Raw genomic sequence first — 18,656 nt, 5'->3', positions numbered from 1 at the left:
TGTTGTTGGTGTATAGAAATGCAATAATTTCTCTATGTAGACTTTGTGTCTTCATCTTTACTGAATTCACTGATTACCTCTAACAGTTTTTTGATGGAGTGTATAGCATTCCTGTATCTAAGATCACGTTAGCTGTAAACAAAGACAAGTTTCCTTCTTTTCTTATTTGGATGCCACTACTCTCCTAACCCATGCTCAGGACGTACCTTTTAATTGACCATTTTTAGCTGGGGCAAAATGTATCTCCAAAACAAGCACAGTCACTACCAAGCGACTGAAACAAAAATTGAAATCTATTTTCCATTCCTAGGATAAAGATCATTCAATTGTCATACTGACTGGAACCTCTCTCAGCCAAGAAATGTAATTTAGGTAAATAGTTTTGGAGACATGATCGGGCATTTGGTATTTAATCTGACTGTCCATGAATAACGCAATTTTAAAAATATAATATGGTCCCTATCGCCAACCTGCTCAATAGTTGGCCAACTGCTGAAAGAGCAAGAAACCAGGCAAAAGGCCTATAAAATTGGGTAATTATTGTAGATTAATTCAGTTCCAGAATTTGTTTAAAGCATATATTTTTCCTTGATCTCAACACTATGTTGGGTACTTAGAGTGGTTTCAACTATGAATGAAACATTATACATATTTGCCCGATAGATATTTATACTATAGCTACCATGGAGTAAAGACATTGAAGGTGTTAGCTTTTATACGAGTCCTTTTTCCCCATTACTATTTCTTTATTTTCTACTAATCTCTGGCAAAATTTTTGTTGACTATGTCAGTCTGTCTCTGTCTTGATAAGAGAAAATAGGGAGAGATTTGTTACCATAATTGGATCAAAATCTGTAAGTCCCCATAACACTCCAGATCCGGCATGATATCCAAATTAAATCATAGAATCCCAAGGGGTTAAAATTCAAGACAGTGTGAGCACTTGACGATGTGTGCTCCTTTTGGGGGTAAAGATAATATCTATATCATTCTCAGTGCCCGGAAACTCTGCTGCAGACATGACAGAATGCTAATTTCTATTTTTTCTACTCAGAAATAGTGACAACGCTGTCATAACAAAGAAGTTCTTAAAATTCAATAATGACTTTGAGAGAGAATGTGATCTGATACTGAATTTATTTCCTAAAAGTGAAGAACTATAAACCTGAAATAAAAAAAATAGCTGAGATATAGCTGAATATATTCTGAAATGTGAGGTTCTCACAGAAAAAATAAACTAAATTTTAAGGACAAAGATACATTTTTAGACTTTATAAATTAGGACAAGAATGTAGGTAGGTCAGGATTCTCAGCACAAATAAGAATTATTTTAATTCAGTTATTCTTAGTGATTATAAGGAAGATGGCTCAGAAAGCTTAATTATTTTTAATGGCATAGGGTATACTTCGACACAACTTTTTTTTTAACTTGAATTCTTCCTAAATATACCTGAGAGAATAAGTGTTTCTAGGCTCTACTTCTTCAGCACTGCAGATGATAACTAAATTCTCTAATCTCTGACTATAAATTCTTTCTAACAGAGAATCCCAAACTACTTAATTGCCCTCATCCTTTTTTTTTTCCTTCTCCTATTTACAATGTTAGCTAAGAACAACATATACTTTACCATCTTCCAGCCAGTCTAACGGATTCAATAAACACTTGTTAGGAATTGCACGAAATGTTAATGCCTCAGAGAGGGATGATATATATTTCTTCTTTGGTCCAACATAGGAGAAAAATATACAAACCTATACATTCAGGTTTATATATATTCAAAACCTAATGTAAATGGCATAGAACTACATACCAGTTCTAAGAGAAGAAAGAAGGTGGTTATAGTCATTATCATCAGGGAAGACTTCACATACCTGAACCCAGGTGCAGGTAATGGATGCACACCAGGTCAAAGAAGTGGGGGAGGGGGAATGGGGGGTGGAACCGGGTAGGATGAGGAAAGCAGACACAGTGAATATGCTGGGTAAAGGAAGTGCATGTTCAAACACAGTATTTCTAAAAGGGTAGTGCTCAGGTTTCATCCTGGGGAGGGTCAAATGCTGAAATTTAAACAAAATATTTAGGTACTGGAGTAGAAGGAGCAGAGAATGCTATGGGATGATGGGACTAGGACAGGCAAGTATCCCCCAAATGGGTGTCAAAACAGCTTTGAGAGGGACAGTGACATCTACACAGAGACCTACTTCAGTGACATGCACTACCATCCACCCAGGTCCCCATGCTAGACACTAGGTCACCAAAATAACTTGCTTAGATTATTTCAAAGGCATTTAAGATTGTCTTGATTCCTTCCACCATGGTTCATCCAGTTTCAGACTGAATAGTCTAAGATATACTAAAAATATAAATCTTGGCCCGATTAATGACTTCTATAGTGACCGTGTCCAAATTCATAAACATAATTTACAAAGACTTTTGAGATGTGGCTCTGTTTACTTTTCCAGACTCACTTTTTTTTAAAGATTTTATTTATTTGACAGACAGCCAGCGAGAGAGGGAACACAAGCAGGGGGAGTTGGAGAGGAAGAAGCAGGCTCCCAGCAGAGGAACCTGATGTGGGGCTTGATCCCAGGACCCTGGGATCACGCCCTGAGCTGTAGGCAGACACTTAACGACTGAGCCACCCAGGCGCCCCTCCAGACTCATTTTTGACACTGTGTCCCCCAGACTCCAAAATCCTGTCATACTGAAGTTCTTTTAACTCCTCAAACATGTCATGCACTGTCTTCCTTTAAGGTTTGTCTCTGCCTACAACCAGTCCTTCAGCACAGAACACAAGGCTTTTTTCTTATGTAGCTCCTTATTCTTCAATTTCCTACTTAGATATTATTTCTTTTGCAAAGGAGGCCCTGACTTCCCAAATCCCAATTAATGCCTTTTCTAGTGTTCCTCCCTCAGCATGTCCTCCTAGTTGGACCCAACAAGCCTCTGAGAAACAGGGACCACCTCTGTCTTCTTTACCCTTGTATCTCTAGCTGCCAACATAATACTTGGATACAGGAGGGGCTCATTAAATGTTGAATGATGAGATAAAATGTAAAGCACTTAGCATAAAATACGTAATATTAAATATAAGCTCCAACATAAGTGTCAAGTAAGAACTTCCAATACAAACATCAAATAGTAATTACTTTCTCACGCATTAAAAGTTACTATGTGACTTGGGAACATTGTAGGTTAATGAAAGTTTCATTAAGTCTCTGCCACTTTACTAAAGTTAATGTTGAAAATGATCATGCTTTATATTTAAGGTCAAAACCTGGGATCAGTCCTTGCTAATGTAGACTCCTTTTAATTATATTTCTCAAACTTGTGTGAAATATTATGGGAATAAACATTATCCTTATTTTCCAAAAAGAGGAGTGCCAAGAAAATTCAGTCATATTCATTTTCTGTGTCCCTGCCTAATAATATTTTTACAGGAGGTGCAGAACTAATTTTACTTTATATTTTGCTTTTTGGCATTTTTGAAATCTACCCAATCTGTGAACTTCTTATGAAGAAGCATTAAAGTAAATGATTATCTTTTGGCTTTTACTGATGCTTTCCAGTGTTTCAAAACTTTCATGCAAGTATGCTGCCCAGTGCATATCTTTATTATTGCATGTGTTTTATTATAGGCCATTATCTATTTATGTGGCTGCCTCACTCAATGGACTGGGTTTTTTAGAACAGACTGTATTTTATTCATGCCCGTGTTCTCAGAGCCCAGCATGTTCTTGGGAAATAGTAGATCTTTAGTACATTCTTGTTCAATAGATGAAATGAAGTTTACTTTATCAATTTTGCAAATCTAGTACTTTGATTTAGTGAATTAGAAGAGCATTCTATTTGGCCTTCTAAAATACAAGTAGAATCGCATCTTCCCCCTGCTGAAAAATTTCTTGTTCCCTTTCCCTGTAAGATAAAGCCCAAACCCTTCAGCACGCCCATGAGAGCCTACACACTCTGGCTCCCGGAACCTTAGCTCCTCTCTCTGGCCTCTCCTCTGGTCCTGCCCACACCTGCCGCCCATCATTCCATACACGCTGCACACTCATCCTAGTCTCCAGCAAGACTGGCTGCTTATCATTTCCTTAACTTACTGCATTGCTTCATTCATTTACATCCGTGACACAGAAAATGACAGATCCTTTTCATTTTGTACTGAGTCCACATTAAACATTTTACAGCTTTTTTTTTTTTTTCATTTGGTCCTCATTGCATTTACCAAGTGCCTAGCATTGAACTCAGGGCTTGGCACATAGTAAATAGCAAATATATGTTGATGACTAAATGAAGAATCCCTAGCAATAAAGATTACTCCCTGACTTCATGGGTAAGTAAATTGATTGAAAGAGAGAGAAGTAATTTGTCTGAGGAAACACAGTTTAGTCAATTCCAGAGATTTGAATCATCTTTCTTCTCTTTTCTGGCTGTAAACTATTTTTACTTTAAGACCCAGGTAAAGTGGGATATTTTCAGGGAAAAAAAAATCTTTTCTGACTCCCCCAAACTTTCATTCCCAGCACTCCTTTCAATAAACTGAGTCATTCTCTTACACATGTGGCTTATTTACTATCCTAAGTGACTGCACTTACCAGACTGTCACATTGTAACGTGTTTAATGTTTAATTATGGACTTTGGGCAATTATGATGTATCAATATAGGTTCATCATTTTTAACAAATGTACTGCTCTGGTTGGGGATGTTAATGGGGGAGGCTATGCATGCGTGGGAGCAAGGGGATATGGGGAGTTTCTGTACCTTCCTCTTAATTTTTCTGTGGACCTAAAACTATTCTAAAAAAATTAAGTCTTAAAATATTTTGTCCTAAACACCAAAGTGAACCCAATTAAAAAACCAGTCAATTCCCTTCATATTTAGTGTGCACGTTTGAGAATCACAACACGAGACCTCATAAACTCCCCAAATCTCTTTTACCAGCCTGCAATGATGCTATGCTCGTCAATCACCATATTAGAAATTCAATTCATTTGAGACACTGTTTTTTTGTTAATTGAAAAATATTTGACATATAACATTGTGTAAATTTAAGGCACATAACTTGTTCATTTGATACATTCATGTATAACTATATGATTGGCATTATAGCAATAATTAGCACCTCTATCACACCACATAATTATCATTTCTTTTTATTGATGGCAATAATTAAGATCAAGTGTCTCAGCAAGTTTGATTATTATAATAAAATATTGTTGTCTATATTCATTACACTGTACATTAGCTCTCTAAGACTTATTTACTATTTGTTGCAAATTTGTATCCTGAAACAATGTCTGTCCTGTTTTCCCACCCCCTACTACCCCCTGGTAAACACTATCTTGCTCTCTGTTTTTACAAGTTTGTTTGGCTTTTTTTTTGTTGTTGTAGATGCCACGTATAAGTGATATCATAGTATTTGTCTTTCACTGTCTAACTTATCTCACTTAACATAATGTCCTCAAGGGCTATCCACATTGTTGCCAACAGCAAGATGCCCTTGTTTCTTATGGCTGAATAATATTCATATATATATATATATATATATATATATATATATATATATATATATGTAAAACATAATTAAGATATAGAAGATATTTTATATATATATATATATATATATATATATATATGTATATATATATATTATGGATATCCTGTTTTCATTTCCTTCAGGCATATACCTAGCAGTGGAATTCCTGAATCATACAGTAGATCTATTTTTAACTTTTTGAAAAACCGCACTATTGTTTCCATAGTGGCTGAACCAATTTACATTCCTATAGCATCGTACAAGGATTCCCTTTCCTCTACATCTGCTCCAATACTTATCTTCTTTTGTCTTCTTGATGATAGGCTCAGTGTGGTTTTGATTTCCATTTTCCTGATGATAGGTGATGTTGAGCATCTTTCCATGTCCTTTTGGCCATTTGGATGACTTCTTTGGAAAAATGTCTATTTAGTTCCTCTGCCCCTTTTTAAATCTGATCTTTTTTGTTTTGTTTTTGTTACTGAGTTGTTATGCGTTCCTTATATATTTTGGATATTAATGCTTTATCTGACAAATGGTTTGCAAAATTTTCTCCTATTCTCTAGGTTGCCTACTCATTTTGATTGTTCCCTTTGCTGTGCAGAATCTTTTAAATTTGATGTAAACCCATTTGTTGGTTTTTGATTTTGTTGTTTGTTTTTGGTGTCAGTTTCAACTGAGTCACTATTTATGGTGAAATATAATGAGAATCCATGGCCCAGAGAAGTAAGATTGTATATGTATTACCTGGAATGAGATATACTCATATTCCAGATTAAGGTCAGAGTCAGTTACATACTGGGAAGTTTGGGGAAGTCACGTGGCAATGTGAAGAAAGTGTTGATATAAGAAAGTGGGTGGGATAAGATCAATACGATTTATTCCCACATCACTGCATCATTTTTGCTCAACAAACATTTTGTAAGGAGCAAGTTTTATGCATGTAAATCACTTTAAGGCATGACCAGACAATCCACTACCTGTACAATTTCCCATCCTGCCTCCTTGTCCTTATTCCTCATGGATCTTTCTCCCTAGAAGTTCAGAAAAGATTTTTTTTTCTTGGCTGAGGTAATCAAGATAGATACTATAAAGGAAGTGACATTTGAATTGGACAGATTCCAACAGGGTCAGGAAGATTTTAACAAGCAGAAATTGCAAGGTATCCTAGGATCTATTTCCGTGAGTGCCTGTTATATATTCCTGAAATAGGTCCTAGAATAAATGCCTATAAAATACCTCTGGGAATGTATTGTATATTCCAGATGCCTGGAAAATAGGTGTAACTAAAAGGAAATAAGGAAGGAAGAAGGGATAAAGGAAGAAAAGATAGTAGTATTTATTAGATAAAATAAAGTGAAATGCTTTTCCAAATTGCCAATCTCAGTAAGTACTTGGTAGGCTATAAAAAAATGGATATTCAGCTTTCTAAATAAATATCTATGAGTTAAGAACACTTTTGCAAGATTTAGCTAAGCCCCAAACTCTGAAGCCAGTAAAAACCACCACAGCAATCCCATTTATCATGTGCTTAAACAATGCATACACTCTTATTTAATTGTCGCAGTTGCCTATAGGTTAAGTATTATTATCCTCACGTAACTAATGAAATATCCAGGCTTAAAAGGTAAAGACTTGCTCCTAGTCACAGAGCTGATCAGTATGGCTTCCTGATCAGGGAGGAACTGAAAGCCATAAAACAGCTGCTGGGGATCTCAGCACCAAGTTAAATGTGCTGCTCATTTTCAGGTCCTACCTCATGATCTCAACTCAAATTATATGCTTGAAATGTGGGCCAAATAACTGGGAGCTTAAATCCAAATTCTAGAAATTCTCAGTGTAACCATATTTATAACGTCATTGGGTCTTAGTTTCCCCATCTGTAAAAATGGGAATAATAACAGAGCCTAATTCCATTGGGTTATATGAGGATTACTTGAGTTAGTTTCTAGAATAGTACCTGACACGTGGTAAGAATTCAGTAATGTTACCTTTCATTATTATTCCTTGGGATGAAAGTTTATGACTTTTTACTGCTTACTCCTTTTTTTTAAACTCTCATCCATGTTATTCTCTTGATTCCAAATAACCCCAAGATCTTCATTGCAAAAATATTTTTAAAAAAATCATACTAATAACAAGGTTACAGATAATTACTTTCAGGAATATACTTTAAGACTCATCAAATATTTGGTATTAATGAAAATAATATAAATTTATTACACTGAGACAAATTAGAATATATTTCTCTTGGTCTCTGATATTTTTTCTTTTATTCTTTCTGCAAATTTGCATCAATATCAAAGTGTTTCACAATGAGTCCTGGTAACACCAATTATTTTGAGATGTGCATGAATTACTTCCAGGTATATAGATTATAGTTCTCTCTCTTAGAGTTTCTCTACCATTCTCAAGATACCTACAGACCAAGTGATATTATTAAACATTTTGTCTTCTTCCAAATGATGGAATACAAATGTAAGACAGACAAATACACATACACAGGCAAAACAAACAAAACAAAATTACACAAAAGCAAACAAAATACAACCCTATTTCTTTTTGAGCTATTGATTAACCATCAAATAAAGATGAAGATAATAATTGGTCAGTTTTCTTTGTTTTGTATTTTGGCCAAAAATATAATGTAATACTCTCAACAGATTATTTATCAATGCATAGCATTGATGGCTGGAGGAGCAGTTGAGATTTTGTATTGAACCAACTGAACTCCTATGTTTAAAAGGGAACTCAAAATGTATATTTTGCTGCATATGGAGAATTAAAATCAACTTCAGTTTGCACATTTCAGGGTATTAATTTTAGAAGCCTCTTGTCTTCTCCATTCTCCTGAGATAACAAATGTGAAATGAGCAAACATAGACTGGATCATGCATAGTAGGCATTCACAAATGTTGATTTTACCCCTTCTCTTCCTATAATAACATATCAAGAATATAAGCATATGCAGGTGGTAACCATGACAGCATAATGATTCAGAAGGACAGTGATCTGGGTGTTCGGAGTCACTTGAATGGGTCTTAATTTCTTCATCTGGAAACAAAGCAGCTTTTAAAATTATATTATTCTACAGAATAGTTAATTTAACGGTCCCTGAATAAGGCACATATTTTTTTTGCTAAAGCATTATACACGTTTAAATTTAGGTTGCAAATATGATAGACACTACAAAAAATCATGTGATACTATACCCTTATATATCTTTTGATTAAAAAAAGATCTTCCAAGGACAGAAGGAAAAAAATATGTCCAATAGTGAGCAGAACTGAAGTCCACATAACTCATAAGTTTAAAATATAAAACACATACACACTCTCTCTATATATATCTATATGTAATACATATGTAAATATATATGTATGCATGTAAAATACATGAAGATGTCCTTTTAAATTGGTAGTTAGCAAAATGTAAGTCTAAAATTTACCTTGGGGCTTTTCAAGGACCCACTCTAACTCAACTACCCATTTATTTACATTTATGCACAAAAGCAACAATGAACACATGCTTAGTTTTCCAACAGAAGCACTAGTATATTATTTTTATGTAAAATAATTCATTTAGGAGGGCAAAACAAATATGTGTATAATACATGCCACTGCAAATACGTGCCATTTATCAAGGAACGATTCACTAATTGTTTTAAGTCTCTGCCTCTCTCTGGATAGTGCGCTCCTCATACTCACCACATGGTCCACAGAGATAACTAGTCCTACACAACATCAACCAGCATGTGGGTATGGTGAAAAACACATGGGCTGCAAAGTCAGAAGACCTGTGTTCAATACCAGGCTCTATCACTTAACTAAGTGTATAATTAATATTAGTCAAATAGCTTAGCATCCATTAGATTCTACGCACTTATGTTTAAATAAGGCTGCCAATTACACTTGCTCTCCTAAACACACGGAGATGGTTTGAGTTGTGAATGTGAAAGCACACCCAAGTAAGTGTTCATCATTGTTAGAGTTGACATAACATTCTAATATCAGAATTGATATATCCTTTATCTTCTGGCTCTAGGTTTCTTTCACACCCTCCATCACTTACCTAATCAAACTCCCAATTTTGTCCACTTAACATTCTAAATATTTCTTAATTCTTTGCTCTCCTTTCCATCCCTACCAGCACCTCACTAAGGCAAGACCTCATCTTGTTAGTAGTTTCCTCCCTTTTTATGCCTTTAAAAGCCATCCTATAACAAAGATGCCACAGTGATCTACCCTGAAACACAATCTGACCATGCTATTTTCCTCTCCTCCATTCTAAGCGATTCCCTGTCAACCACAGAGTGACGTTCAAGCTTTAAAAGGGCATCTCTAGCCTACCCTAGTCAGACACGCTGAACTACCACTCCAGACTTCTCTCTCAACACTTCCATCCTCGACATTTCTAGGTCTAAATTTAATGCTGTGTTCTTTGAGAATTTCCTACTCCCTTTCACCAAGTGGCTATCTCCTACTTAACCATTAAAAATTAACTTGGGAACTTTCCAGGACATGGTTAGTACGCCTAGAAGGCACACCCACATACAAATTAATTTCCATATTTCCATAACACACTTATTATGTGTATATCTTTCTGGCCAAAATGTGAGTTCTTAATGACAAACTTTTTTTTTTTTAAGCACCCAGGACAGTGCACAGCACATGAGGCACATTCGTTGAATATATACTGTTGTTTCTACCCTGAAGAAAATCTGGTCCGAATCTTTATGTAACACCAAGAAGCTAGATATTGAAGATCAAATTAAAACAATAATGAGCTAGAATATCCACACAACAAAGAGCAAGATAATATTGTTCCAAAAGTAAATGCGTGGCTCTTATGTTTTAAAAGGCAATCTCCTGGGGCGCCTGGGTGGCACAGCAGTTAAGCGTCTGCCTTCGGCTCAGGGAGTGATCCCAGCGTTATGGGATCGAGCCCCACATCAGGCTCCTCTGCTAGGAGCCTGCTTCTTCCTCTCCCACTCCCCCTGCTTGTGTTCCCTCTCTCGCTGGCTGTCTCTGTCTAATAAATAAATAAATCTTTAAAAAAAAAAAAAGGCAATCTCCTGACACCTAAATATTACAGAGATATTTAGAAAAATGTGCTGCTTCCTTCATCATGTCTAAATCAAATTACATATCCATCATTAATGCTAAATATTATAAGTATTTTATAAACTCTAATTTGAATGTTAATACCCATTTTGGTGAGAATTTGAAGGAAAGATTCATTGAAAAAATGTCACATGGACCACTTTGGGGAAAAATATTATTTTAATAAAGTGAAGACTGAAGGGTCTTGGGAACTGAGCCAAAACCAAACCAAATATGCAGTAACCACAGTGACACATTAACCTTCAAACAATAATCACCCTCTTACCACAGTTATTACTTGAAACATTATTCTTCCGGGAGACTGATTCAGAATATTTTACCATATTTAAGTATAATGCAGCTAGGTCACAAATACCGAAAGAAAAAGAGAAAACCAAAAAGAAAAAAAAATCATTGATAGTGTTTGTAAGTTTTATGTTTCCCTCTATTAGATTTTGTTTTGTTTTCATTCTCACTTAATAATTTTAAGCATATTTATATCCAAATTTGTGTCTTCTTAACCTTTCTTTTTCTATATAATTGTTCCTTAACACTTCCTCAGGAGTCTCATTTTCTAAGCTTTTAATCAACAGTTTCACTTTCTTCTGATTTCTAATGTTTCTAGTTGTCCTCTAAAAATGTGTCCATCTTCAAGCAGAAAATAAATATCACCTAAGCTCTTCCAATGCAATATACTTATTCTTTATATTGGTTAATATGATTCACTGGGTTAGTGAGTGAATTTGCATAATAATAAGCAATTGGTAAATGGCATAGTCCAGTTCAGCTATTCTTTTTAAGCATTTCCATTCACTGTTCAGATTTAAATGCTTTATAATCATTTTTGTTTGAGATTATTCACAATAAAAATGTGAAATAGGTCCATATCGAACTCATAGAAATCTAAGTGTTTCAACGATACTCTATAATTAAGCTTTTATATTCCTCCAAGTTATGACAGAGGCTAGCCTGAACAATACCGGAAGAAGAAACTGGTAGTGTCACTTTACAAATTTGTACAGAAGTCTTGGAACACTTCTAAGGACTCAAAAGGTAGTGCTAACTGAACAGATGAGTGCTAAACCTTTAGTATGAAGTTCACCTAATAGCCTCAGGTCGAGCAAGAACTGATTCAAAGCCAGGAACCCCAGAGCTCTCTGCATACAAATTCACACTGCAAGAAGAATCCCTAAAATAAAATTCCAGACAGTCTCCTTCACAATTAAAATGATTCAGCTTCCCTATGCAGTTTCTGTAACTGTCTCCAGTCCACTTCCCCACTAATTCTGCTCCTTCTTTTGGCGTGTGTTCTCACTCCAGCTCTCAGCACTAACTCTCCTAACCATCGTCTGGGTTTAGACCTATGTCACCCTCCATTGAACTACATATCAGTTTTGAAATGCCCCACACCTTGGCTTCTAAAACATCTCCTTATCTGGTTGCCTTCATTTTCTCCTTCCTTTTGTGCCACTTGTTCTTGATGGCAAGACATTCTGATATTCTTCTCTAGGATGATGTATTTTGACTCTCTTGTCTCCTCCGTCTACACTCTTCTGAGGTGATCTTATCAACCCCAACAGCTTTAAGTTGCAATTCTAAACCTTTCACATGTTTCTTTCTCCAAACTGGACATTTCTTCTGAGCTGAAACATATATCCCTGAAGCCTATTAACATAAATACTGCATAGGCATGGTAAACCTTATGTATAAAAAAACACTTCTTCAAATGTTGCTCATTCTGAATCTTGGAAAATGGAGTCACCATCCACCTAGTAAATCAAGCCAGTAAAGCTGGAGTCATTCAAGAATGTTCTCTGCTTCACTTCCCACATTTGATAAAACTTTATTTCTTCAAAATATTTGAGAACCTACTACGTAGCAGATATTAAGCCAGGTGTTAGACATACCTCAGTAAGCAAGATAGACATCGTTCTTATATTCATAAAATTTATATCCTTTTATACATCCTGGGATGTATAAAAGAGGCTATTCATACTGTAGTATATGTGAAAAACATTCCCAGGAGTTTGGCATTATAAAATCTATGGACCTATATATCCCACAAATACAATATCAAAAGAAGAAAAGTAATAGGTTCATTTTTTTATTCCTGCATTATTTTCTTCCTAGAATGCTACAATAGTTATCTAACCAGTTTTCTGTCTTTTTTATATTTCCTAGTCTCTATCCTATTTATCTGCTCTGATGTAGCCAGGATAAACTTTCTAAAATTCCAAGCTGACCACAACCTTATCATGCTAAACTTGACTATGAGATACAATCCAAAGTCCTTGAACTGGCCCATGAAGCCATTGTTGATGGAACCTCTCTACACTCCAGTTCTCCTCACATATTCTCTGCTATGGCCACGCTAAGCTCCTTGCAAATCTCCATGCCAAGCATGCTCTCTCATGGCTCTATGCCTCCACACGTGCTCTACCATAAATAATCCTCTCCAGCTGAATAACTTCTACTTACACTTCACATTCCTCCTGGCATTGATCTCTCTATAAAGTCTTCCTTAAGAATCATTATAGTCCTGGGGCACCTGGGTGGCTCAGTCGTCAAGCATCTGCCTTCGGCTCAGGGCCTGATCCCAGGGTCCTGGGATTGAGCCCCGCAACAGGTTCCTCCACTGGGAGCCTGCTTCTTCCTCTCCCACTCCCCCTGCTTGTGTTCCCTCTCTCGCTGGCTGTCTCTCTGTCAAATAAATAAATAAAATCTTAAAAAAAAAAAAAAAAAAGAATCATTATAGTCCTGTGGGTGCCCCCACCTTTCTTTTCTCATTTCACCTTGCCATTTGCTCATCCTATTATTTATGGAATCAGATTATAATCATGGGTTTGCCTTTCTTTCGGCTAGACTTTAAGCTTTAGAGGGGCTGGGCCCCTAGTTTGATCATTTCCATGTTTTTGCTTCCTACAACAGTGCCTTGCATGTAGGAGTCCCTCAGTAAATATTCAGTGAATCAATTAATTGGTAGCAAATGGTCTATCTTGCTTTAATGATATTGGGTTCTTCTTCAAACACCATGTTATGAAGTCCTACCTAGCTCCAAATAGACAATGGTTCCCTAACCTATGACAACAACTCATCTACACTGTGTATTCCAGGCCCTTCACGATGTCCAACAGGAGACCCCTTCTGAAAAAATGGTAATCTTATATTTTCTTCAAAGTTCGAGTCTCACTTCCTCTAGAAAGCCCTCTTTATTACTTCAAGAGAAATAATATTTTCTTATTCTGAACTCCCAATGTTTTAACACAGGAATGGATATTTACCTATGCTTTTACTAAGAAACTTTTCTATGTATATGTACCCCTTTTTACCGAAACGATTTATCAAAGGTCATATGAATAAAGACTCCTCTCTGAGTTGTCTCTGTTACTTCATTAGTGCAAGTATGGCGGGTATTTAATATATTCTTTTATTCTGTTATCTTTGAAGGAAAGAATAAAGAATCACTCTGTATTCTGCTCCCAAAGTGTTCTAAAACTTTCTCACAGACTCAACTATTTTCTATCTTTGTGTTACATGATATATCAGCATTGTCCATCAGAGTTGACCACTTTCTTGAAAGGTAGACTACACTTAGTTTCCATACACGATACCCTTCTGATCTTTCTTCTGTATCTCTGGCTACTCCTCAGTCAGCCTGGGAGCTGTTCTTCCTTCACCAGGCCATGAAATGTGTGGTTGCTCTGGGATGTCTCCTTCCCAGGCCCATTTCTCATCTTACTCCTCACATATAGCCCAAACAATCTGTGCTTTTTACAACTTCATCTTAATAAGTAGAAAAGTAACTTCACTCTGTTTAAAATGTGCAACAATGTGTTTCAAACGCGCCTAGTTCCTATCATTAACAATGAATAATGGGGTATAGAAGAGAAGAGCAAACCACTGAATAATTTTAGAAAAATAGTCAACAGATACATAGCATAAAAGGGACATTTATAAAGACCAGACGGACAATGTAGATGGCCAAAGCTCTTAAAGGTTATTTTGTTCTGCAAAATGCAGCCTTGATTCAGATCATGTTAGTGAATACAAAATCATCTGTGCTTGTGTGATTTGGCTTTAAACCACTGGACAGAATATTCGCGCATTTACCCCAGCAAAAGTTGCAGCAGTCGCCTTCAGGCAGGAGTGCTTGTGTCTGATGATGTCAGTGACTTGCTTAAAAGAGGATAAAACAACATACCCTCAGGCAAGCAAGAGGATTTAAATAGAGCCAATCTAGGAAGTACAGTGCCTCAGCAAATTCAGAAATTAATTCAAATTAAGACATTTGGCTTTAAGATCTGTGTCAAAAGATCAGTTCTTCAATTCTAATATAGAAGCGGGGGAGGGGTGGGGAGGGAGTCAAAATGTATATTCCTTAAAAATCTTCCTGTGTTCAAAAGTATACATTCAAAAATTACAGAACAAAAATCACCAGCATGCATTACTTCAAACTGATAGAAATGTGAAGTTAATTTTTTTTTAAATAAATCAATTGGGACAAACTGATGGTTACCAGAAGGGAGGTGGGTGGGGGATGGATTAAATAGGTGGTGGGGATTACAGAGGGCACTTGTGATGAGCACCAGGTGTTGCATGGAAGTATTGAATCACTACATTGTACACCTGGAACTATACTCCACTGTATGCTAACTAGAATTTAAATAAAAACAAACAAAAAAGAATTGGCAGTATTTCTGAAAACGAGTGTGAAAATAGAGATCAAAATAGAAGGATCAAAAAATAAAAATAAACAAATAAATAAATTGGGAAGGGGGAGGATTATAATTTATTCTAATATAAAGAATCCAGAAATTTAGATGTGTTTGAAACAAGTTTCTGTCTTTTGTAGAATACAGTTTGCGATAAATGACTTGTTTCAGTAGTTATTTAATCTGCCTGTTTCATCTAGAACACTGAATTTCTCCCAGGCATGGGGAGTACATTACCGACCAAAGTCCCTGGGTCTCTAAAGCAAACTTGAGAGTCTAACTGAAACTTTATTACTGCGTACACCTATCCAGGCTAGTAGAAATTAGATAGTGATCTTTTTAGAGTCCATAATTATGTTCTGAGAGCTAAACTTTCACATCTGATGGGAGTCAACAGACTCCCAAAGACAGATCCATAAGGAGATTATATCAAGGAGAAACATTACATCAAGTGATTTCATGTATAAAAACACAGCAACGTGATGGGCATTAAGGAGGGCATGTGATGTCATGAGCCCTGGGTGTTACATGCAACTAATGAATGATTGAACTCTACATCAGAAACTATGTATGTTGGCTCATTGAATTTAAATTTTAAGAAACCCCACATACCAACAGCTTTGTCTGAAACACTATTCATTTTGCTCACTGTTATTCCTGAAAATTAGTGCTTATATGGACACAGGATATCTATGATCGTAAATTTCTTGGCAATGTATTATTGGGATTTGTTTAAATATTTTTAGCAAAACTTATCTTCATCTCTCGTATAAATACGTATTTCTTTATGACCTTGATGAACTTAGAAGCGCTGAGAATTGTAACATGACCTTACCTTGCTTCCATTTTCTCTCGCCTCTCGTTCCATCTTGAGGTCAGAAATTAGAAGATTCTTATATTTGTTTTTTCCATTACTGCTGTGGTCATCTATCCTGTATTCCGAAGTCAGCTGTGCTGAGAGGGGGCTGTCACTCAGGTTCAAGGGCTGCTCCTCCTGCTCCAGCCCAGTTTTGCCGTCACCATTGGAGTCGCCCATCTCCCTGCTGTGTGTTCCCCCGGAAGCAATTGAACTGTGCCCCAGAGTCTCATTGCCGTTAAAGCTCTCTGCAGCAGAATCATCTGTTGGAAAGAATATTTCGATTTTAATTAATGTGCCATTCCGTTTCCCCTTCAGCTAACATTTACTGAGCTCCTACGATGTGCTTGGCTTTGCGGTAATTTTACATATCTTGTGTAATTTATCCTTACAAATAAACTTGTGAAGCAGCCACTGTGATTTGTAACCTAGTAGGCACACTTAGGCACAAGAAGTGGAGTAAAATAAGAGGAAGATAAAAGAGGAGAAACAGTTCAATATCAAATGCAATCTCAAAAAAAGCAAATTGAAACAAAGAGAAAACTTGTTAATTATTTTGCAGATAGTTTTTGTTTTTCTAGTGAGAATATCCAGATCTGGTGAAAATTCTCTGATAAATGCATTGTCTATCCTGCTAGTGAGGTGTATGTTGGTTCAAGCTTTATGAGTGTTTAATATGCATCTACAACATTAAAAGTGCTCATAACCTTTGCTCCAGTCATTACACTACTAGGGCTTCATTGGGTGCATTTCTGTGCAGGGAAAAAGGCCTTTATGCCAGTGTTGTTTATTTTATAGCAAACATTCAGAGGTGACAGAAATGACCAAAAAATTAAAAATTGCCTTAATATACGTTGGAGTGATCAGAATATGGGAAATGTGGAATATCTTTCCATTAATATTAATGGCAAGTGTGATGTGTTAAATGGAAAAGGTTGGCTATGAAAATGGTCAAATGATTCCGATTTTCTAAAAAGAAAACACACAACCATGTAGAGGTTGAAGAGTGAAAAAATGTGGCCTAAAATGTTAATATTAATTTCTTCTTAACTGGAACGACACTAGATTTTTAAATACTCTTTATTATTTCCGATAATATAATTTTCTAATAACAAAAATAAAATAACTGTAGCAATAAAAAAATAGAAAATAAAAAGCAAAACGGAAGAAAGGGAAGAAACAAAATTAGTCAAAATTTTCTGGCTTTAAAATAAATGATAAGCTTGTTTAGAAATACACATCAATAACAATTAGAGTAAGAAACAAAATTTACATGAAACAATAAAATTCTATTTCTCTTAATTTCATCTTTATATTAATTTTAAAGGATTATGAAGGATGAAGGTATTAGATTGTTTCCTTTAGTTAAGGGTTATTGATGAAGCCACATAAATATGAATGCCCACAAGTAATATTTTCTGAACATTCTCAAGTTTGCTTATTTTTGCAGGACGCAAAGAAATATTTAATGCCTTCTAATCAATTAAATTCATAAAAATAATATTTAAATTCTGAAGGAGTGGTATAACTCACCTGTTACTTCATTTAGTCAACATTTATTGAATACCTACACTTGGCCAAAAGGGGGTAAAATAATTTCCCCAACAGAGACTGTGCCTTCAATGAGTTCACAAATAATTAAAAGAGATAGTAAAAAAGCTATGACTAAAATGCAGAAGAAAAAGTCCTTGATCCAAAACAAGGGGTAAGGACATCATAGAAGTTTTCCTAAAGAATTCTAAAAGATGAGTAAGACTTAACCAGGTGAAGAAGTTGGGGAAGAGCATTCCCCACCTAGAGATCAGCAGGTGCAACACCTTCAAGGAAGGAAAGTGCAGGGCCGATGAGAAATAAGGATGGAGTGCTGAGCACAAACAAGAGAGTCAGAAAGGGAAACCTAGATAGGGAGGCAAGAGGATGTGCTTTGTATAACCAAGAGCTTGGCTTGGACCTTGGGAGCAAATAGGAGTAATTTTATTGTCAGAGACAGTATGAAAAAAAGAATCTTTTAAAGAGATTACTCTGACTCTGATGAGGAGAATGGGATGAAGGTGACAAAATGGGAAACCATTAAGAGCTCCAGAAGCCATCTGAATCAGCATTGTTGAAAGCGCACACCAAAGTAGCAGTAGTGTAGAACTAGAGGGGACTAGAATATCATAAGAAAAGAACAGGTACGACTGAGAGTTGGACAGACAGGAGTTCAGGAGGAAACCCAGATCTCCAGCTCCAATGGAAAACGAAAGCACAGGGCATTAAGCTTAATTTTCAGTAAAATGATATTTTAAAAGTTGAAATTTTAAAAACTTAATATTTTAAAACTATCTTGTGAAAAGGTTAAAACGTATTCAAATGGCAAGATTCTACTAATAAATTACTTCTTTTACATCCCCATTCAACGAAAGAATCCATGTGGAAAGAAAACAAACATAAGAGAATTTAAGGAAA

At 35.9% G+C, this 18,656-nt stretch overlaps 1 protein-coding gene across 2 annotated transcripts in view; it reads right to left on the bottom strand.

Moving 5' to 3' along the window:
* NOL4 (nucleolar protein 4) overlaps window positions 1-18,656 on the bottom strand; it is a 301,648-nt gene that overhangs the window by 182,438 nt on the left and 100,554 nt on the right. For both annotated transcript variants that reach the window (XM_045772847.2, XM_045772851.2), the window contains one exon: window positions 16,188-16,471. In XM_045772847.2, coding sequence (XP_045628803.2) covers window positions 16,188-16,471 — 284 coding nt within the window. The remainder of the gene's footprint in view (window positions 1-16,187; window positions 16,472-18,656) is intronic.

Source organism: Ursus americanus, chromosome 19 (genome assembly GCF_024610735.1).
Source record: "Ursus americanus isolate L20-20 chromosome 19, mUrsAme1.1.p, whole genome shotgun sequence".
NCBI classification, from domain to species: Eukaryota; Metazoa; Chordata; class Mammalia; order Carnivora; family Ursidae; genus Ursus; species Ursus americanus.
This window is presented reverse-complemented; position numbering and strand designations above follow the sequence as displayed.